The sequence below is a fragment of the Ptychodera flava genome, chromosome 6 (genome assembly GCF_041260155.1).
Source record: "Ptychodera flava strain L36383 chromosome 6, AS_Pfla_20210202, whole genome shotgun sequence".
Taxonomy (NCBI): Eukaryota; Metazoa; Hemichordata; class Enteropneusta; family Ptychoderidae; genus Ptychodera; species Ptychodera flava.
The window spans coordinates 27951041-27974932 of NC_091933.1; the positions used below are offsets into that span (position 1 = coordinate 27951041).

General features: G+C 39.7%; 1 protein-coding gene across 1 annotated transcript in view; it reads right to left on the minus strand.

The window, feature by feature from the left end:
• Window positions 1–22974, minus strand: part of LOC139135385 (aminopeptidase N-like) — a 28720-nt gene extending 5746 nt beyond the window's left edge. The window contains exons 1-15 of the mRNA XM_070702750.1: window positions 22077–22974; window positions 20230–20524; window positions 19050–19170; window positions 16942–17099; window positions 14548–14661; window positions 13465–13602; window positions 8847–8978; window positions 8267–8445; window positions 6784–6872; window positions 6043–6176; window positions 5256–5459; window positions 4782–4870; window positions 4172–4285; window positions 3291–3452; window positions 2673–2810 (exon numbers count right to left, since the gene is read on the minus strand). Coding sequence (XP_070558851.1) covers window positions 2673–2810; window positions 3291–3452; window positions 4172–4285; window positions 4782–4870; window positions 5256–5459; window positions 6043–6176; window positions 6784–6872; window positions 8267–8445; window positions 8847–8978; window positions 13465–13602; window positions 14548–14661; window positions 16942–17099; window positions 19050–19170; window positions 20230–20524; window positions 22077–22687 — 2678 coding nt within the window. The 5' untranslated portion in view covers window positions 22688–22974. The remainder of the gene's footprint in view (window positions 1–2672; window positions 2811–3290; window positions 3453–4171; window positions 4286–4781; window positions 4871–5255; window positions 5460–6042; window positions 6177–6783; window positions 6873–8266; window positions 8446–8846; window positions 8979–13464; window positions 13603–14547; window positions 14662–16941; window positions 17100–19049; window positions 19171–20229; window positions 20525–22076) is intronic.
• Between the last annotated feature and the right edge of the window lie 918 nt (window positions 22975–23892).

Consider the following 23892-nt stretch of genomic DNA (forward strand, 5'->3'; position numbering starts at 1 on the left):
TATGGTAATCTCCCATAAATAAATAGTTTCTAAGGTACAATTTATGGTCTGTAAATATTTACACCTTGAAACTCGTGTGACTGGAGATTTTCTCACACAGGGCCATGCCACAGTAACGAACATTTATGCGATTGTCCCTAAAGTGTTTGCATCATGTACTTTCACGCCCGCTCGAGGCGAGCTACACACAAATCGTTTGATTCACACTGTCGGTTCTCGAAACTTTGAAAAATTATGATAACTTTCTACCAGGTGACAACCTGCCTGGTCATAAATTAATGGGTTTTTTATGCAGACAGTTGTAGCGGTGATGTCATCCGCAGTCTCCACTCTTCCACATTTCAGTAGGCCTATACCGTACACGGAGAATACAGACATATTGATATTGCACACGATTACAGCCCTACACTCGACTATGTCATCGATCTGTACACTGGTTTGGCGATATCATCGATTTGTACGCTGGTATGGCGATATCATTTAATCACTCTAATTGAGCGATTTGTGCATAAACGATTCCATCTCTGCGAATTCCTGAAATGCATGGTTCGGCCGCGTCTGAATTGCCCACGCGTTTGCTATCTTTGACCTCCACTTAGGTAAGAATGGAAGATGTTTTAAGGTGGAACTCGCTTCGGGGACAGATATTAGGGCTCTCAAACTTTTACAATTCCGTTCTACTATACCACTAGTGGGGGTTATTTTTTAAGCTCTTGGTGTAAGAAAACTGTTCACCGGATTAGTTTTTCCAAATTCGAAAATTTTATTTTTCTCCATAGAGTTAACACAGGAATGGTGGCCAGTTTGAATTTCAAATATTGGTAAATCTTGAGTTACTTGTTTGTTTAGTATCAAAATTTGCACGGTGACCCCCAATTTTATTCTCGATTTTAAAAGAGGGTGGTTTAAAGATTCCTTGAGGAAAGTTTGGGCAAAAGTTTGTCTTTCACTTTCGAGGCGCATACTACCTTTAACGTTCGTAAAATGACCAGCTATATGTTTTATGCGTTGTTTTCATATTTTTCAAGGGTTTCCAGCTCGTTTATGTTAGTCAAAGTAGTATTTCAAATGGCAGTATTAGCCCTAAGACTGTAACCTTAGCGTGTCCGAGAAAGAGAATTAGTAACACCAATTCTGATACCACTGTCCACTGACAATATTTCTTGTTCACCACTTCCACACAGTGTTTGGCTGGAAATGTAACGCAACAGGATGTTCCGAGAGTAAAGTTTTTCTGTGTTTATTTGTCGCCAATCAAGAAAACATCAAATACGAGACACATATGAAAAAGAGGGAGAAATATATTAGCTCTTACAAAACACATATTTTTTTCGAATATTTCCAGTGGATAGACTGTAAGCTTGAGAATTAAGTAAGTGAGCTAAACAAAGTGAGCGAGGTAAAGTAAGACGGTAAATGGCAAGGCGGTTGCCACCTGTGGCGGCGGTAGAAGAAGCAAAGTGTTTGATTCAAAGGAAAACAGTGACGTATGTGGCTAGCCTGATTAAGAGCGTACCAAAAACACGCCACTGCTAGAAAGTATATCTCTGAATCAGTAAACGGACGAATCTAAAAAAGAAAGGCAACCGTGGCGATAACGCGATGAGAAATTGACACGGGTTTGTCACCAACCTGAACCGCACGTGCTCGACTAGATTTAAACCCGATCATTTATCAATAAAGGAGATATATTTAATCGTTTCTTGTTTAATCGGTCGATAAGTCATAGTCACGCGCCGCAGTTGCCAGGTGTAGAACGTTGTCACGACGAAAGATTAGCTATATATTTTACGAAAGGTATCGGAAATATTAGAAAACACCGTCTATACAGTAATGAATTCAAGGGACACTGTAATCATCTCGGGACGTCGCAAGTTTTGTATTTTGAAATCATGTCTCCGATTAAGCGTTCGATTTATTTACATTACCCTGAGACTGACCGATTAAGCTTATGATTGGCCAGTTGTGAAAGGTTTACTCAAGCTTTGCTTCTACGCCAGAGATATATGTAAACGGATAATGTCATTAACAGATACATTAAAGTCACCGAAAACTAAGTCACTGAAATGCTTTCATGAATTAACGTCCATGAGGATCATATGAGAAGTGTTCTACTCGTACTCTCACGTCGACGACCTTAGAACCAGGGCTTGTATCAGCAAAGTTAATCACTCTCACGTGAGTACAAAGAACAATTTACATACTAGTAATACTATCTCGCTATTTCAAAAGATGTGGGGGTTTTGTGTTCAACACATTATAAGCCAAAGCAAAGTATGAAAATCGCTAAGGGATATTCTGTAAAGCAAAAAAATATAGTTTTACTTGTGCGCACGAGAAAGTTTCTCGTGCGCACAAGATGTTATGCCGTGCGCACAAGATGTATGCCGTGCGCACAAGATGTTATGCCGTGCGCATGAGAAATTTACTCGTGCGCACAATCTATTCTTCCGTGCGCACGAGATAAATTACATTTTTTGCTTACAGAATTCCCTTACGGGCTTTCATAGTAAAGTTATCGATGAGAACTATAATACATTTCTGCATAGTAGCACGTATTTTACTAAATAGATGCAATAAATATAGCAATGAGAGTGCTTCTGTCTGTTCACAAGTTACTGCCTGGCTCACAGTACATTCTGATTGTCTTTCATGATTACATGATTACCCACCGTTCTAGAAGTGCATCGAAATGCTCCAAGGCGAACTCCCAGGCCAGCGTAAAGCCAAGTCCAGAATTGTCTCTGACATATCCGATGGTAGAGCTTGCAGAAATGGCGCTTTTAGGATCCATTGACGTCTCCATGTAACTATTAGTAATTAGAGAAAGGCAGGAATAGTTTAAAATGTTCGAAGGTAACCATAGTTATAACTAAAGGTAAAAACTATTTAACAGAATGACCCCCGTCTTCTTCATATACATGTATTATCCTTCCGACAACGTGAATTTTATGCAGAGCATCTTGATTTTTGATGGATAAACCTTGTTCACTTGCCTCGAGATTTGCAGACTTTTATTTAGCGGACTGCATTTATTAAGGTGGGCATATTTTAGAAGTAACTGCATCTTCGACTAGCGTATAGTAGAAAGAGGAAACACAAAACCCCAGTAAACGCCAGCTTTTAAACTGTTACCAAGGCTACGTGAATGCGCACATTACCCCAGAATCAACTGACGTGATCCATTTATTCTGGGTAATAAGAAACATGGCGAATTTGAGGAGTGATTCTAATAACACTGCTATTAGTACAGGAACAGGCAGGGCTTGATTGCTGTTAAATGTACTTACCCAATCAAAGTGTATGGCTCCCTGCTGCATCCAAGGGCTGACCTAAGCCGGCTGCCTTCGTCGGAGTCCGTAGACTGTCTGTTGAAGGCAAATTCCCATTCCAGGTAGCTACCGTGTCGGATGGATGTGCAGTAAGCATTACTTCTCATATTTGGGTCAATTCTGGGGATCAAGAAAAAAGCAATACTCTACTAAGTTACATCTTTCTCCGTTTCGCGGTCTATAGCTATATATCATTAAACAAACCTGTGACAGCTCTAATACGTTAAACTTGGGTAAGAAAAGTACCTCCTTGAAGTCACAAATCTTCCAGACGGACAAGTCGCGGTTTGTTTGTTTTTGTGTTCTGTTTGTTTGTTTTTGTGTTCTGTTTGTTTGTGTTTTGTGTATGTGTATGTGTGTTTCACCCACATTCAGTAAATGGTCTGATTCCATTGAAATAAATTATGAACCTAAAATACTATATATAATTATGTATTTTTATAAATATGAAGCGTAACCGAACTGTCCCATGCCAAGGTTTCATTTTGTTAGAGCGGCCTCAGCTCATTATATAGTTTCAACAAACGTTTTGTTTATCTGTTATAATTTGTCAGCAGTATTAGTAGGTTCGTTTAATCGATCAAAGTTTTTCAGTATATTTCAAAATACCTCTCAATATGTCTGATAAATATATCTAGTTGACGGCCTACGTATATCACTGGATCAAACCTTAATATCGGATACTAGATCAAACCTTGATATCGGATGACAACATACATAGCGAGGGTGATATTCTCAACACGCCAGTTTAGTTAGCAGTTACCTAGGTTCAGACTACTTTGAGTTGTGCTATGGCAACAGGGGGAACCCCAATCTGACCCCCGTACGCGTGAACTTACGGGTGTTCACCATCCGGGTTACTCATCCACTCATGATACAACTCGGTGGCGTTACCGACACACTCGGCGTGGTTGTATCCACAGGCAGTATTGAGCGTAGTCAGCTGTCTGTAACTGAAAATGAACGAAGGTGTCGGTTTTAAAATCAAACTGTTTGTGCCAGGGCCCTAAAAAGGAGCCAGGGAATTTAATACGAGAAACACGCCATGCTCTAATTCTGGTGGAAGATGTACCATGCTACGGCACAATATGGCGCTGTGCTAAAATCCCGAGCACTCTCTATAATATGCTGATACTCCTGAGAACATTGATAACTGTGCAGACAAACCCTATCATGTTTCAATCATCATCTTGCACATTTTAGAAATCTTCAGAGACTATCGTATATCCAGGTAGCTGACGAATCGTCATATTTTATTCATTGAAAAGGTCTGCTATTTCAGAGCTAACGGCAAGTTGTCTTGGTATAGTACTTGTATCATTGCTATTCATTTCCGATTTCATCTCTTCGAAAGACGTGTGGATTCACTTGGGAGAGATAAGAGAAAACACAGACCTGATGAAGAAATTAGTTTTTTAAGTGGAAATCGGGATTGGATATAACACGTACTATTCAATTTCATTGCCTTCTTCATAGGTGTAGTCGAAATCCCAGCCAAGATGGTCGTAGCTGGGCGACACTAGATACCGCATGTATTTCTGTGGAAAGAGGTTCATAAAATGTACAAGAAACATCAAGTAGGCTAAATTGGAAAAGAAACTACCATGTAATTTGCACATTTCAGGTGTCAACAGGTATTACCTTATGTACCAGTGTATGTACTTCCCTTTCTACTAACTCTCATGAACGCAATTTTCAGAGTGAATTTAATAAGATAAAGTATATGTTTCAGTATATCAATATGTTAATGAAACCTATATGTTTGCCCAACCGATTGCTCCACTTGTCCAACTGTTATCAGTCAAGTCAGAGGGCTTATTTTTTTTTCGAAGCGCCATGTCATGTGTTGAAGTAAAGATTTCTATCTACAGAATTGAGATAACTTTCAGAGATCAGGGCATGTTGATAGACGACACCACGCACCTCAAACATCCCGTATGACGACGATCTCCACAGCATGTGCGCAGTGAAGAAGTGAGCACTGAAAGCCGAGTCCCAGGGGCGGTATTGGTCTTCGTGACGTAGGTACTCCATCAATTCCAAGGCTATCACATGATCGAGATGATGAGACCGGCCTAGGTGAAGGGCGTCATCAACGAGATGTGAACGACTTCGTAGAGGAATGTCCTTCAAGATAATGTACAAGGATCATTTATCTGTAAGACGATGTAATGCGTCTTGATCTCCATTTTCTTGCTTCGGAGTTTCAACTCGTTTGATATTGTTGCTATGGTAACGACTCTTTGTCATAGGCACAGAGAACTAAACACTGGCAACTGTTAGGGAGCGTCAAGTTATTATGGCCCAGATGGGACGGTAAAATCCAATTGGGGCATCTTACACTGAAAATCTGCAAAGAGCGCCAATTTTTGTTTTGTTTTGTTTGTTTCAAACAGCACAAAGGGGTCACGTGATTTTCATAAGCATCAATCATGTCAAAAAGCCGTATCAGCGTACAAATTATTCCAGGAAATAAAGGTGATTCTCCGTATGCCTTCATTCTCTGAAGTCACATCACTGCAATCTGAATACAAGTATATGTATATTGTCTGTCTTATAAACATCTGCCCTGATTTGGATGGGAAGGGGTGTAACTTTGACAGGGGTACAAAAAGAATTTGCCGGCCCATCCCTAGGCATTATAACTGAACACTCCCTAATAATCAAACAGACAGCGATGTCGGGGTTGTACAAAGATTCAAAGGCTAACCTCGAAGGATTCATTGAGCTGTTTGGCCAGTTTTCTCCAGTTGTCTACGTCATAGTTGACCCGGATGTAGGCAGTTTGATTGATATTTGCCAAATACCAATCATCTTCGTTGATTCCTTCAAAGTCCAAGTCAGCTGTGCGCACAATCATAGGCGAATTGGTAAAATGGTGATTGGCGTAAGAAGTTCAAAAACAAAATAAGCACAAGTTTACGTACAGTTTTTGACACTTTCGTGTAAGGTACACAATTTAACTCAGGTCATTTTAATAATTCATTCAAGATAGAGTGTATGACATTTGTCATGTTATGCATTTTCTTTCCAAAATTGCTCTTGTTCTTTACTTCACTCGAAGATTTGCATATCGGACGATGAATAAATTATATAAGTAAATGATTAAGGAAAGTTGTTGTTCAGTTTGTTTTCACACGAAAGGGAATTCAGTGGCTTAATTAAATTTTAATGGAAAAAAAATCACCCACTGATATGCGTGTAGTTGGAAACATGCTACAGGTATATGTAACCTGGTCGAGATTAATTGTGGAATATTGTTATCGCTTTGCGCCTAATCATTTTCCGATCTTCTCAGAGGAGAAAGGAAAAATTACGTTAAGAGGTCATTAAAAATGACACTATAGTTTATACACTTCGATGTAATCAACTACAGTGCGCCTATCCGATTCCCTGTAGCCACTTACCCGATTCCCTGTAGCCACTTACCCGATTCCCTGTAACCACTTACCCGATTCCCTGTTCAACCACGTTAGAGTTGGATGATCATACTCTCGCTCGCTTTTGTGGGTAAAGGTCAACGGAATGTACCATTTATATCTGGGGAAAGGAAGGATACAAAGTCAACATTAGCATATCTCTAATGCAAGAATTAGAGTTGTTTTTAATAGTTTTAGATTACGAACAAAAAGACAAAGTGTGGATCGAATTTCGCTGAGATTAGAGGCAGCCTTACGTTAATTCAAAGCAGTGTTACAATCCGTCATAGTTACTCTGATGTGTTTATTTATTTATTAATTTATTTATTTATTTGTTATTTATTTATTTATTTATTTATCATAAAAAGCATTCCAAAGACAGGCAAATTACGACATGTAGATTAGACTCAACACTCATCAGATAGACCTGCCTGTACGTGAACTTTAGAGAACACGATCTGATAACTCATCAAAACGACACTAAGGTACTCATTGCTATCAACTGGCTCACCAATCAAACCCCGTCTTATCATTGTAACATAAAGGGTAGACCACCGATTAGGGCTAATTTTGGTTTTAGGGGAGAGCTTCGATAAAGCGTGATACACTATTCGGAGTCATTAAAATAGATGACAGATACACAAACACATGAATTACAAAAAATGGTAAAAGTTTGTTGGTTTGTAACGACACAGAGTGACGGTATCCAGTTCAACAATATCGTGGCCAGAAAGCACGTCAAAATTCGTGCGGTATTTTCAAGATAGTACGCTCAATGGAACTGATTCGTTTTGAACTTTTGCTCAAACTTTCCAAAAGTATACTTTGAACCGCTCCCTTTCACAATCGAGAACAAAAACAGAGGTAACAAGAGAAACACAGTTTATAATTTTTTCCATGTGTACATTCAATTTCAACACGATTGGAACTAATTTGGGATTATTGGAAGGTGAAGTAATGTCTGTTTAATCTGCAAATGTAAGCTCATCTACTTTTCCTTTTACACTATACACTTGTTTTTATGAGTAATTTATAATATTGCAACATTCAGCTGTAGTGCACCTAACACTTTTGAGAAATTTGAAAAATATGAAAATCCAATTATCCCAAATTAGCTCCAATCGTGTTTGTCCTAATCTTAACTAGACTCTATGGGTAAACTTATTTTTTAAATAAAAAGGACAGTAAAAACTTCAGTTGCTCCACAAGCATGCATTAAAATGAGTTTACACAAGAAGCATACCAACAAAGTTTTGTGAATTTTGGAGAGTCCAAATATCTGTCCCCGGGGAGCACTATCCCTCAAACCCGTAAAATATTTTAGTGGCTGAAGAAGTATGTATACATTATTAACTATCGTAACACAGTAAACCGAGTACAATAATGCGTCACTTGTTGTCAGGTTGTACCGGTGCGTACCAAGGAACATTGTATCTGTCGACAAAGCACCTCAGGTTAATGACCGCCGTGGGGAGTATGCGGAAAGGACTTTTGAAAGAAGGACGTAGGTCGTACCCCATTTCGGTGTAATGATCATCCTTTGGCTCATCAAACGGATAGAGAAGATAGTGTTCTTGATCGGCCGTGGCCTTGGTGTGGTCCTCGCTGTGTCTGGTTATTGTTACCACGGGAAAACCCATCTGTAGCGACCACGTGTCCATGATTCGCTTCACGTCATAATCATGGCCAGGTACCTGCAATATCGAATTTAATGTTAACATTCATTCGAAAAGTAATCTCACCAGAAAAAAAAATATGCTAGGCTCCCTCTCGAGTATCGTTCGTATATGTAATTCTGATAGCTTTTAATAATGCTGTGCATTTTTGTGTTATATAGAGTTTTTAGAGGAGATGGACACATTCCAATCGCGAGGTAGAGTCGTATCAACGTATCATCACTAACAGACTAACTGGCACCAACACGATCCAATTCTCCGAGCAAATTACCCTGTTATCGATATCACCTGACCGAGTGTCGTAAAACGCTAGAAACCAGGCAACAGTAAACACAAGACATCGATCATTTGGAATGTGGAGATATGCGCGGCCGATGAAAAACCTTTCACCCACCCCCGAAGTCGTTTAGGACACTTACGTCGGTCAGAGACTGCCAGAGCTGGTCGGTGTCGGAATTGTCGAAGATGTACGTGTTAAGGTGATCCCTGAACCCTTCAAACAGCAAATCCTCGCCGAGGAAGGATCTCATCATCATTATTAGAGCAGCACCCTTGAAAAGATAGAAAACAAAACAGCAAATTGTTTGTATACGATCATCGGCTTTCACGGTGCCCTATAATGAGAGTCACTCACTCAGGGACCGTTGAGAACTAAAACACGCGCATAGCGAACGAAAGCATTTGCTTTTTGACCTCAAACCATGCACCCTTCTCCTTGAAACAAAAGTCTGGAAGTGCGAAAATATGATGGAAAAATTAGAATTTGAACTTGCAAGGTTTGTTGGAAGACTTAAAGTGTCGACAAGTTTTTGGAGAGCCAAAACAGGTTTTACTTTGAAATGTTTGTGAATAACTAAGAAACCATAAATTCTCTTTATTGGAAATGCTGTAAAAAGGCTGGGATTGATAGATTAATAAAAGGTTAATATGCTGTTACTTTGATCAAAAAACGTTTAAACCTAGGCATAACTTGAGCGTATTTCCTTCTAGTTGCATCCTGGAGGCACAATTATGTGGCGATACTCTTGCAAACAAACCAGGAAACCAGCGAGCAAAATTAGCTATAAAAACTAAAATACGTTTCTCAGGAAGAGATACAAAATAATGAATAAAGAACGATTATATAGCGTTACCCCTGACGTGGAACACTCGAATCTGAACAACGATGTCATCATTATCGTTAAGGTCACGAGTGACCAAGTGCCCCAGGTATTTGTGGGTATTAACATACATGTACCTATTCAATCTACAATTAGAGTAAATTGGAACAGGTCAAACTCTCCCGCACGCGAGGCTAAATCAAAATGTATATAGACAGTATCTTTCTCATTAAAGAGTATTGAACTCGCATTACTGTAATGGCCGCAAGTATCGACTAGCATTCTATGGCCGTAGGTCCCTGTAGGGAAATTAAATAAATCATCAACTTGGAATATTAAATGATTCGGTTTGGTAATTACCGTCTGTAATTACCTGAAACATATAATAACAGAAAATGTTTTAGAAGTTGCCTAAGAAATGCCCAGTAAAGCGAGTGGGTGTAGTTCCTATTCGTTGAAATAAGAATAATGTGGGAAATCCCTTAGTGCATATATATATATATATATATATATATATATATATATATATATATATATATATATATATATATATATATATATATATATACATATACATATACATATATATATATATATAATATATATATATATATATATATATATATATATATATATATATATATATATTCGTAATGCTTCAAACTGTGTCTTTATGTCTTTGTTCGCCAGCACAAACTCTTAATAGCAACAAAGTTTAGGTGTCTCAGTATAATGAGGTAATTATTTTGTCATTAACTGATAAAACCCTGGGCTACACGCGTAACGATCGCACCGAGTCCCACGCGACTTTTGAGCGAAGTACAAACGGCAAGATACATTTTATAAGCGTTTTTGTTTATCACTTCCGAAAGATGTGTACATTGTCAAGCATACAGTGTGCACATCATAACACTGCAGAATTGACTGGACGTAACCAGAACAGCACACTTCACCCCATGTACCCTGTTATTTGTCTTCAGTGGTCAAAAGGTCAAAATATGATCCAGACCTATATGTGTTTGTCTGTAAACAATTTGCTATTCAAATTACAGTACCAGAGCTCGCCTGATAAAACATTCAATGATTTCATTGCATGCCGACAGTCAGATCGTGTGCACATCATAACGCTGACGAAACGTGCTCATGCTTAAAATTCATTTCAATCTGAAACAAAGTCAACTTGTTGGATGAGAACAGTCAGAGTTAATGAATACTTCAGTCAATAAACAACGAAAGAGTTTCAAAAGGAATTATATGAATTAGACATATCGTCAAATTCATAGCGTCCCGAGATAATGCTGAGAGTTCTCGCTTTGCGTTGTGGGTATCAACATAGCAACTTGAATAAACCAAATGGCCTTAGTGTACATTTCGTAGGATAATAGAAGGAAATATGTAGCTTGTATAGATAGCAACATGCCACAATGACCTTAACACTGTTTAAGTCCATTTTACATACAAAAACTGACTATTATGTGATTGTCGGGTTAAAAGATGACACGATACGGTTTTGCAAAGAAGTGATTTCGCTTGCATGTGACTGAAAAACTGTCACTAGTCACTGTGGGAACATATTCCAATGAAATAGTGTTCAGGATGCGATCTTGAAAATAACGTTGCGACCCGAGTTATCTTAGCTTGAGATGATGCTTGCATGAACGTTCAGTTGTGTGAACTAGGTCACATCCGGTAACTAGGGTGCTCATCATTAAGACTTTCACATACTTTGATGGGAGCCGAGAAGCAAATTGGAAACATTTACAGCTTGGAAGTCAAGCTGCAGTAGGAAACAGTCAAGAATCGTATCAAAGGACAAAATTACTGATACAATAAGGGATTAACATTTCGCCCCTCGCGTTTGTTTTTTAGGGCTGGTATGATATGCGCCAAAAAATGAAGGTTCTACACTTTAACCGAACGTTTTCTCAATGACACTTTAAACTGTTTTATTTCTTAATCAAGGATATACATCAGGAGTCTTCTTGCAAACTTTTGGATCAGATAAACAAATTACCTTAAAATTCAACAATATTTGAAGCGCGAGGTGGCCGCTACGCCCTAACTTAACCATGCGGGAAAATACGATTACGGTTTTCATGTAAAACAAGACGGTGAATTTCAAAGCTTTATGTTGTAAGCTTACTTCCAGGCTTTAAAATGACAGCACACAAGCGGCAGACCAGAAAAAAATTGTAAAACTTGTCAGTGTCCGGAAAACCGTTCCCGAGACACCGTCTACCTTAAATAAGTCACCATAAACTTAAAGTATAATAACGATATATTATGTGCTTCAATTTGAAGCTTGGGGAAAAAAATATCGTCTCAGAACTGTCACGCTATGTTTCAACCAGGTCCGAGTCAATTTCAAATCAAGGCATTTTTTTGTTGAGGAGATCAATCTCACGTTCCGAGCACGACTCAGAAAATTTTCCTGGTGAGAGTAACAGAGGAACGAACGGCGTGAGACAAATACCTGCATCGCGGGGGGATTAGGACTACACGGTATTAACCGACCTTCACTCAAATCCTCACTTAGATTGGAAGAACACCTGCAGACCCGCCATGACGCCAGGTAAGGTTTGCCCTGCAGTGCACTCGTGTTCACTGGATCTATGCACTCGGTGTGATATATGGCTCTATGGGCAGAATCGTGATGGATGGCGAAAATAGCTTTAAATGATTAAAAGGGGCAAGGCAACTCCGACACCTATCACTTTCATCTATTCATGAGAAGGGAGAAATATGACTACTGTCACGACAAAAAGTTGTTGGGAAGATGGTTATTACTTCATTGTTGAGAAGAACATGCAGCTGTATCTTACGTTCAGAATTCTAATGCATTTGATGTACGTGACATGAATTGAAATTTTGAAGTTACACAGTTTATCTTTCCATGGTATCTTTGGCATATGCAAGAAAACAACGTATACTTCTCTGAGAGGAAACAGAAGTGAACAGAGAGAGAGAGAGAGAGAGAGAGAGAGAGAGAGAGAGAGAGAGAGAGAGAGGAGAGAGAGAGAGAGAGAGGAGGGAGGGACATGGACCAAGTAAAAGACAGAGAGACAGTTAGTTGGACAAACAGATATACACAGAGGATTAGCAAATGTGGCCGACTTTCAACTCCCGCGGGTACATCAATTTCATGGCAAATTTTTGTTACGTGAGTGTCTTGATAGCTGAACTGTTTCAAGTTCTGATTCCTTAAAAATAAATGATGTGCAAGTATACAGTAGTATGAAATATATGCAACTCTCTGCGATGGACTGTGTACAATCTAACTCCTAGTCATGTTCCTTGCATCATTTAGAAACCACTTCTAGAGGGCAGGGCATTTGGACGTCTGACAATTAAAAAATGCCTCTAACAAATATTCTCACACACCCCTTGCTTTTCGGCGGCGTCTGAAAAAGAGTAACAATTTTGATTCGAGCGTTCCAACTACGCTTTTCGAGGGCAATTACCGTGGCAACACGACAATAATACAAAATGAAATTGCGTTAATACGTAACAATAGGTTTTCCATTGTTTTCCACTTTGTAGTATACCGTTTTGTTGAAAATATCGAAACTTCAAACATATCATGGGCGGACCATGGTATTCCAACGCCGCCCTAAAGAGCCATAATTCAATTTTGAAAGGTGCAGTACCGAAACACCAAACATCCTTCCTGGCATTACAAAGCTACTTTCTGGGACACTACGCACCGTGTACGGAAGTCATAATGGCTCTATCAAAGCACTGCAACACATAAAACGATGAATTTTAAATATTGATTAAATTCATTCGCCAACCATCCGATAAAAATGGTTAGATTTTAAATTGGAAGGCTTGTCAAGGCTCGTCTATTTACATAGAGAACGAAATTGTCAAAAGTCAGTGTTCCTTAAAAAACCAGGATAATTCGAAGAAATTAAAAAAACTATGGAAGTTCACAGACCTTTTCGTATGATATTCTGTCGAAGAGAAATCTGATCTCCTCGTAGAAACCAGACGGTGTAACCATCGGCCTTGATGATCCCAGCTGATCGACTTCCATCGCTCGGTAGGTTTCGTCCTCCAGAAATAATTGTTCAAACTGTATATAAGCGTTTATAAAATGACAGGTTCATTAACCTTATTCGTTCCATTGCTACGACATAAAGTTCAAGTGACGTCAGTGAGCATTCACGTTTTCTGTGAAATGAGGTTTCGATATACTAGATGCGTTGTAAGATTCAGCTGTTTCACATACTCAAGGATTTCTATGAAATAGAACGACAAAGCATGGGGCCAGTCACAGACAAACTTTCGAGACTGTCACCGTTTCTTACCGCAGGAAATTGTGGGATGGGGTGGGATTTCTTGCTGAAAAGCAACAGTCTCTAAAATTTCTCATTCTTATCAGTAGATTTGTCCTTCAAAAGATTTATTTAGGAGTGCGTATGACATGAACTAATGCTGTGTTGGACGCAGCCTTTGTAACGGAGAGTTCTTTACAAATATTTTCTTGGTTTTCAAAACTTTTCACCCAGTCTCTGTAAACAGAGGTACTTGATGATCGGCATGCTCAATATAGCAACGAAAACTATACGTTCGTGAATACTCGCCAGTAATATGTACATGAAAGTCATCCACCATCTCCAGATAATAACATCAAAATTGCGGTTCGAATCAGCAGGATCTTTCCCAACATATACTTGCTTTTCATGGCTCAGTAAATGTAAGATTTCTGGGGGTTTTATTGAAACAAAGGCTTAGCGAACGTCACGCACATGCACACACTGTCTTGGCTGTAAATGTTAAGAGTCCAGCGATGTGTTCATAGAGCAGCCTTCTTGATTTCTCTAAGATTCTTGACATGTTCAGGGGTCAAATACAAAGCTCTCTGTATTTCTATCACGTTCCATTCTCTAATCGACATTATATTGAGAGTGAAAATGCATCAGTTTTAATCTGAATATCATCTTGGTAACAGTTAATTTGTATTCAGGGCCGTCACTCCACTGACATGCCTACCCATTAGGGAGGCTATAATACTCACAAAGTCATATTGCGGCTCCGAGAAATCTGCTCCGTAGTGTTGGAAGTAACTGGCAAAGCCCTCATTCAACCAGATGTGATCCCACCATACGCAAGTCACGTAGTTACCGAACCACTTTCAATTAATAAAGAAAGAAACGAGGAAACGTGTTGCTAACCGTTAAATAAAATAAAAAAATATGTGGGCGAAAGTTTTAGTTGGCATAGATATCACAATCAATTGGAAAAGGTCACACAGAGGTCATCGCTTGACATTACTCTGATTGCGTTTCGGTTTTATATGCACTTACGCGGCACAGTGTCAGAGTATAGCATTTGGAAGGCAGATCATTGACAAAAGCCTTCTGGCTGGATATTTTGATCGCGGCAAGTATGAATTTATTGAATCAGTAATGTTGCGTTGAAAAGCGCGCCAAAGTGAATGACCAGACGACCGAAAGTATAGCATGCCTCCCCGTTTACCGAATCGAAATGGCCAAAATAGTCGTGAAATAGGACAAATCTCATTCTTCAGGCATGTGATCGACATCTTCTGGAGTTACTTCCTACGAGACGGACAAGACTGTCATTTTAATTTTTACTCAACGATTTCAAGCTGCACTATATCTCCATAAACAGCAAAGCCTGTCTTCTATTTTTACTCGCACATTCCTTACGAAGGAACCCATGTCTACTGCCCGGGTCTAGAAGACTGATTGCTCTTTAAAATATACATGATCACTGCACTCGGCATTGGGCAGACAATCGGCTTTTAGATGATTGCCACGATATTTTTAGGTCGAGAGAGAGAGAGGCGTCTCCTACGCAAAAGAATTGAAGGTTTGCTTTCATGTCGGTTTCTGACAACAAACGAAGATATTCATAGAATCCGCAAATTCTATGAATATCATATGCATAGAAATGCTCTCCGGGTCTCATTTTTGTAGTGCACCTATACTATGTAGAATAAGGGACTGCAATGCATGGCAAACACAGGGTCGAGGCCAGTATTTTCAAACTCTATGTCTGTTTTGCATCCTGAATTATTAAATTCAATGTTCCGGCAGCAGCAGAAGAAGTCCTCTGATTAGTTGCAGGACATCGAAGCCCTTGGCTACTGTCTACGGAAAGTCTTACTTTGCGAAGCTGGCTAGTGCAATTCGTAAGAAATAATTGCTGCTACTTGGCGCACGGTACGGTTCCAGACTGATTGTCGTCAGTGCAAGTATCTCTAACGCGGACGCACGGTACATCATCAGTATAATGGCGGGTTTGCCAGTGACATCATGATTAAGCTCCATCAAATACGTGTAGACTAAATTGGTGTCTACGCCCAGGGTCAGGTGCGCCGCGGCTGGAGCAGTTCTACGGCTTATCATTTCAGAAAACTGAAAGGAAAATGTATACAGAAGTTTCCACACATGAATATCCTGGTCATGGAACTTGACAAACGATTGTGAGACCTCGGGGAAAACCATGTTGTTGTTTTTTTCAGAATTTATTTTTCCAACGAGCGACGCGGATACCCTTTCTGCGCGGATACGCTTTCTACGCTTTTGCGACGGACGACGTACTATTCGTCTTTCCGGGTTAAATTGACATCATAAACTCAAATTTACCTAGTCAATGATAAAATGCCGCAATCTCACAATTGTGCATATTATGCATATTAATTTTTCGTCCTTGTGAATTCACATGTGCTTATATCAAGAGAAAACAAACATTGCTCTGAGCACTTTCGAGTATTCACGTAAAGACTACATGTTGAATACCAACACCTCTGCATCAACGGAAATGCATGAAGTCTCAAAGTTTAAAGGGCCGGTAGCTGTTAGTGTTAATGACTGTTTTTCACTATTTTTGCTTTGTATGTCAATCGCACTGAGTTTGTTCTACTCACCTAAATATGTTGAAACGCATTCTATTTCGCTAGCTAACACAGCATCTTTTACACTATTTTGTTTACATTTTAATTATAGTATGAACCAGAATTTACTTGTCAACAATAACAATGCAGTCCACCAATCTAAATACTTAGTTTACCAGTTAAATACTGTGCAGCTCAACATGCATTTTGGGGTAGAACAAGAAATTCCTGTTGATTTTAAAAACAAAAGTAGTGAAAAAAATCATAAAAAGTCATAGGTACGGCCCTCTAAAGCTTAAACGCAATGGCTTGGCCAAATTCAATTGATATCAATGATGAGTGTTGACCTGTTTACAGGGACTTTGGGTAATCACATTAAAAGAAAAAAACAGCATTGTGTGTAATTAACCCTTTCACCACAATGGCTGGGCATAAATTCATTCTTGTCAGTGGTGAATGTAGATCTGTTTACAGGGAATTGTCACCAATTGAATGTGAAACAGGTCAATACACACAGGGGAATGCATGGATTCTTGGTCGCTTGATCACCTGATGTAAAAGTTCATGAGCCACGATCAAGGCCACACCCTTCTTCGTTGCCGGTGTCTTCCAATCACCAATGGGATAGAGCATCCTACTCTCGCGATACAAGACGAGACCCCAGTTTTCCATTGCACCGGGCGCGAATTCAGTCAAGGCAACAGAATCTGGTAGGGAAAACGAAATAATTTTTTACAGCTAAACAGACCTATAAATACTCATGTTAATCACAGAAGAAGACATTTTGACGACTTTCTTTAAGAATGCTTGAGTCATGCAACGTGCATGATGTCTTAGGGTACCTTTTACGGTGAACATTAAATCTAATAGAAGAATAACCCCCTAGGACAACGTTGGAGTGCAATGCGGCTTACCGCAAACTGCGTATACCCGCGTACTCTACACTATTGTTAAACGACCCCAGTGACTTTCAAACAGTTGGCAAACATTAGAATCAGACTGTTACATGCAATACTGGGTGAATAAAAGGTCGAAGGACCAAAAAAAGCACAATATTAATTTTATGCGTTGGTCTACCATGAATGTCATGCAATACAAGTAAATATTGCGATTTATCACCGACGCATTCATGGTCATTAGCCACGGTGATCAGACTGACACAAATGTGAGTCTGGAATTTATGCGACTCCAGCAAAAAGTGGAAAAAGAATCGAAATTTGTATACAGACTTGAACAGCATGCATCCCAGCATGCACTGTAATTTCTAAAAATAAATGCTATTATATACAGAGTATTCCTTTCCGGGAGATGGATGACTGATATCGAAATGTGAAATACAAAAAACTTTCAAGACTCAATGATACCGCCTGAGGCAGTTGTAGACTCTGGCTAAGACAGTTGAGCGTACAAATAAGTTACTCATAGAATGAATACAAATAATTCAAAATCTCCCTCTCCGAAAAAAGAAAAAGTTCGCATTCAGAATACAGCTATGGAGTGACCAGTTTCGCGACGTTTCAATTTTCGGTTTTCGATTAAATACGTACAGCAGAATTAGCCGAGAGATGCGCGTCTTGCCATGCCTATAGAAGAGATATACAATATGCACACTTGTCAAAGCATACGTATAGGTTTTTTGGATTAATTAGACAATTTTAATTCAAAATGGTCTCAAATTCAGCCCGAAGACATCGGTATAATTCGGTATTAGATTAGATAGAATGTCCAAATGCATGCAAATGAAGAAAAAGAATCGATTACAGGTGACATGGAAGAAGGGAGCCGTTGTCAGTGAATTTTATTTCTCTGCTCAAAACTTTGTTCCTCCATATGATATTTGGACACATGAAAAACTGTCTTTTGGCTCTCGTGAGAATAATAAACACGTTGAAATGACTCATAGCTAGCCACCAAGATGTACGTTTTTGATAATCGACGTCGCTAACATAATCGGGGTTAAGTCTACTCAGTGGTTCAGTGAATAGGTTATCGTTTGCCCGAAGTTATCGAGGCGATAGCAGAGAGTTAAGGCATCGTTCCCTCAAAACTTAACGTTTATGGAAACGTCGTTGCTGTTCTGAGGTACTTTAAGTTGCGCCCGTCTGTCATCGGCACCTTTGCATAACGTATGATGTAGCTTGTGAGTACTTGTTGAACGTTTATCGGTTCAACTTTTCACATGCACTCCTGTGTGTAGATATGCTAATTGTTTTCATTCGGCTAGCTATGGGTAAATATTTGTCTTTGCTTGCTTTTACAATCGTCATAAAGCCATAAATCACTTTAGTGGCGGTCATTTAAAGCGGTACATGTAAGTGTCAATGATGTGAAAAGACACCTTTCGCGACACTTTTTCAGAGTGCGGACCGAGTTTGACGTCTATGAATGTATTCCAGTGAGATCTATAAACAAATACAATGATATCGTGTCAAAATGTTCACTCTATTTATATTTTATCGTGACGGTAAATCATCGGGACTAAGATGTTGATCTTTTGTCAAGGTCAGTTTTTTTGACCTTGTAGGCCTACTTTCCTTTAATGTATTGCTCCATAAATTTCCACAAAATACAGGCTACGACATTACCCCAATCTAAGCTCCTGCCGTGCCCGTCTGGATAAGACAACTGCAAGCAAAAACATGCTGATGTGAACTTACCCATCTTAGGCAGGTCGTATGGAATACCAAAGGTGTCTTCAAAATAACCGAGCTGTCCCATTCCGATTTCTAGTGCGTATTCAGTGGCGTTTATGACAGATGGACGGCTCCAAGTCCGGAACTGTTAAAATAGACATTGAAACAAATAATTCCATATGAAAAACAGTAAAGACACAGTAGTTTACATTTCATAAATTAAAGTAATATTGCATAATTTGATTTCAGTAACTTTCTTTTCAAAGTTTCCTTACTCTATGAATCCATTTGAAGTCACTTTCTTTTCAGAATTTTCTAATTTATTGCAAATGTACTTCCATACGTGTTAGTCTGAATGCACCGGAAAGTTACGAAATTCTGAACAGTAAAAGGAAGTGTGTCAACTCCACGGTACCAAGCTTTCAAAAGCATCGTTACCAAAGTAAGATTGACATGCAATGGTGAACACATAAGTTTGTTTTAATAGTCCCTTCTTTGTCTTGCATTTGCTCCTTGTCCAACCCTTCCATTTTCGACCTATCGTTGGCACTTGTTTTTAGGAAATAGCACTGAATGGATTAAATTGCTTGCGCTTGGCGCCCATGAAATTCTCTCACTCGATGCATACGTGGAACTGATCAAACTTTGAATAGGGACGATTTGACGGTACCACTTTCTCTATCAGCGTTGTGAATAGTAGTTAGCGCGTTGAGTGTTTCGTTTTAGCTGATAGGAACTTCAAAAAATATTGGCGTATCGATTACCTTACTTTTCCAAAAATTGCATCAAGTAAATCACTTGTTCGTATTCTAAACGTTATTTTGTCCATAAGAGTGTATGTTGGATGCTATCATTTTCATCCTTTTAATGACTTTTAATGACTTTTCTTTCTCCACTTCCAAAGGCATGTTGAAATAACTACATATAATATTTAGCTTGCCAACACTGCGTCCACAGTATAACATGCACTACTGTTGTTTGCATTTGAATTCTAGTCCAGACCAGAATTCACTTGTCAATAATAACAACGCAGTTCATAAATGTACAGGCTAAGTTGACAAGCTGAATAGTGTGTATCTCAACATACTTTTGGAAGTAGAGCAAGAAACTGTCGTTGATATACAAACAATTGTGAAAAAACCCCAAAAGTTACAGCTACCGGCCCGGTAAGTGGACGGGGGAATTTTGAAACGCATGCGTGTACCTTATAACCTCTATACTCGTCCTGCTTGCAGATGTACTCGCCAACGACGTAGCAATTCAGGTATGAAGACATTTTGACGGTGGTGGCAAAATGGGTCTTCACCCAATCGTCGCCATCTTCAACAAAGGTCTCATTTAGAATGATCGGCATATTGGACAAGGCTATCCTTTCGTAAGTCACCCCCATTTTCCGGTGAACGAGGGTGGTGGCGAAGGTCGCTTTGAGGTCAGGTTCGTCGAAGCACGGGAAGGCATCACGCACTCTGGTTGGTTGAAAGTGTGACGCTGCGAAAGGTCTGAATGACAGAGAATTTCGAAAAAAGAAGATTAGAAACGTTATATATGTCGTATAACCCAAATCATCATAATGATAAAAATGCCAGAGCCATTGGCAAGTGAACATCAATTCTATGATAACATAAACTCAATTTTTACAACCACAATTATGTAATTAATCAAATCATGAAATCATAAAGTAGACTATATTTAATATGTTGTTATCAGTGAATCGTATAACCACACAGGGTGCATTATACCCAACTACGGTCCTCTGATAGAGGGACCGTGACCTAACACATCTGCAGGCGTCAGATAGTTGTGTTGTTCCGTTGAAATTTGCCAGTATATGTTTCTCCTCCCGACAACACCCTTATGACGGGCGATGTTATTTTATAAACTGTTAAACGAAAAGGGGCAAATATCCAGCCCGATATTTCTCATTTAAGATACTACAATGTCATTTTGATTGAATAAAAACACTGCATGGACATAGAAGGAGAGGCAGGGAGGGAAAAGGCCACTGAACACTTACATTACTATAATAATAATTGCATTACAAGGTACATATAATTGTTTAATTGTAATGTGAGCATGGCAAATGCCAACGACGAGCGGCCATGCGCAAGTGGCAAACTTATTTTCATTCCTTTCAGTATTCTACAGAAGCAAGATGTTTTTGGTGATTTTTATCCTACGTGACAAGAATCTACCGTCCATATCATATTAAAATTGCGAGAGCTCCAGAGCTTAAGAATACGATACCATACATCAGTACGTGCAGTGTGATATATTTGCATGGAAATAATGCTGGATCGCGAGGATCGCAACATCAACTCACTGTGTCGGATTATCTTACCGCACGACCATAGTTGACCTGTGTATGCATGGAATATTCTGTTCATCCGATGGCGTCAACCTCGCGCGCGTGTAATTGATTTTTTAATCGTTCGATTAATCGCGGTTCACTGGCGCGTGACGATCCCTGCTTAAGTGGCATATCCCCGAGGTTTGAAACGTTATTGTACGAGTTAATATGTTCGATCAGCTTTTGAACGACACTCCGTTGTATATATATTACGATAGCGACAAACTATGACTGCCTCAGCTGCCGTTTTTTTTCAGATCGGTACTTCGGTCGATTGTATCGGCTCTGTCGCCAGGAGTTGAAAGTGATTGCATCTGAAACCGAGTGAAATCAACCCGACGGCACAATTTCCACTTTTAGCCTACAGGGGAAGATTGCATATGGGCGATAGAAAACGCCACACAATACATATCTGAAATTGTATCATCTTATCATTTGGAGTGTGTATATGTGCGTAAAAGAGAGAAAGAGAGACAGAGGACAAGGGGAAATACACAGAGATATATTAAAGAGCGACAGAGACACACAGAAAGGGACCGATCCTCGAGTAATTTTGCCTCCGACTTTATTAAATTACTTGGCAAGTCATTGCAATGACTACTTGTAAACAGGTGCAAATTTTCAGCGTAGGAACTTGCCAGCTGAATCATACATTCAAATACTTCTTGCAATGAATTCTAACCAATATGTGTTAGTGTACTTACGTTTCTTTGCCGTCTTCCATGTAACTGCTGTAGTAGAACCCTCTAACGTCTGATTGAATCAGTGTCCCCACGAAACTCATAGATATCGTGTAGTTGGTACCAGCTTGCAGCTCATCAACGGTGTGTATGATGTACCAGTTATACAAAGCATCGATTTCTGTGCTTGCTATCCCAACTTCAGAACCGTCTTCGTCCTTCACAGCTCTACTCAGTATCTCCATTTTATCGTGGTGCACTTTAATTTCCTTCGTGTTTTTCGCGCAGGTTACATAAATGTCAACCTCTCCGTGGTTGGTCTTCCACTTGTCGCCGTCCTTTTCCTTGTCGATGTAAGGTCTCAGCTCGACTCGGTAGTGATAAGGCACCAGAGTGTCCGGCAAGAAACCGTCGAATTCCACGCCCGGTTCGGGGGTAAACTGATCGTCGGGCATCCTGGTCTCTTCGGGATCAGGGTCGAGGCTTTCGCAGTCATGTTGGGGAATGTAGTAAGCCATAAGTACGGCAGCAACAAGTAGTAGAATTACAAGTAACGAGATCACGATGGCCGTTGTCCTAGTCACAAAACAACCCTTCTTTTTCTCATCGGGAGAATACCTCGTGTCGTACGTCATGGCGAAAGTTTCTTTTTTCTTCCGTCTGAAACCGCGTGCCTACCGCGCGGCCTGCTTTGCTACGGGATGGGAGCAGTCAAGCGACACGTGAAAGCAACAGTCGTGTCGTGACGTGCAGTGCAGTGTCGAGGTGGACGTTGTATCGCAAGACCTGGAAGAGGTCAGTCCTAGTACTTTGTTGAATGATAGCCAGGAAGATGAACGACCTCAACACCAATTCGCTTGTACTGTAACCCCTGACCCACTAATATTCGATGTCCCTCTCCGCTAAGCGTGGCTGTAACTCCAGGCATACCTTTCACTCCAAGGGGAAAAAAAGGCTCCCTTATCTCATTCAGGCTGACAACCTACCAAAAATATTGATACTGAAGAACCCCTATCTGCTTCATTTGTCTTGTCAAAGCGTTATCAGCTTTATTTCGCTTTCTCTCCTTTCCAACAGACCGTGCCGAGAGAAGCTATGGGCCTTTTGTACATGACTGACGAAACTGAAGAGTAAAGTGATCTGAGACTCGCACAGAAGCGCCCTCGGCAAGTTTAATTTAATAGCGTACGCGTGGCTTTAAACTGTGGAGTCTAGCGGCGCATGCTTAATGGTTGAAGGAGACATTAATATTGAAAGCCAAATATTGTGAGAAAATTGAGTCGATCTATCACAGGATTCAGAGAAATATGCTCCTATTTGCTGTGTGTGTTTCTCGTTTTCCTCCAGCTAGAACGATTTAATGAACGTTCCATATATATTTAAATCCTCTGACTTTTAATGTGGTCCATTTATTACGATATTTTTCCATCGTCGTTGGCATTCTGCCAATATCGTATCATTGCTTGAGGGTCCTACCAACGGTATAGGTCACATTTAGAGTTATTAGGATCGAATGATTAATCGCTTTCAGCATGCAGATTGATTTAAATAGTGCTAAAATTATAGCGAGATCTTGAGATGTAGGTATCTGTCAAGGACCCAGACAGCTATGGGTAAAAGGTTGAAAATGCTCTATAATATCCTGAAACCCCTGGGTTCAACTTTATCACCTTCGGCCTGGTGAACTTGTTCCTGATAGTTTCGTACGGGAATTGAGGCTCTTGATTAATATGCCGATTTGACTGAACTGTAAGTTATTGTCAGAGGCAGAACACGTCGGTACGCTTCCGCAGTGATGGATTACGAGGAGATGTGAAGACGGCGCTCGACTATGAGACAG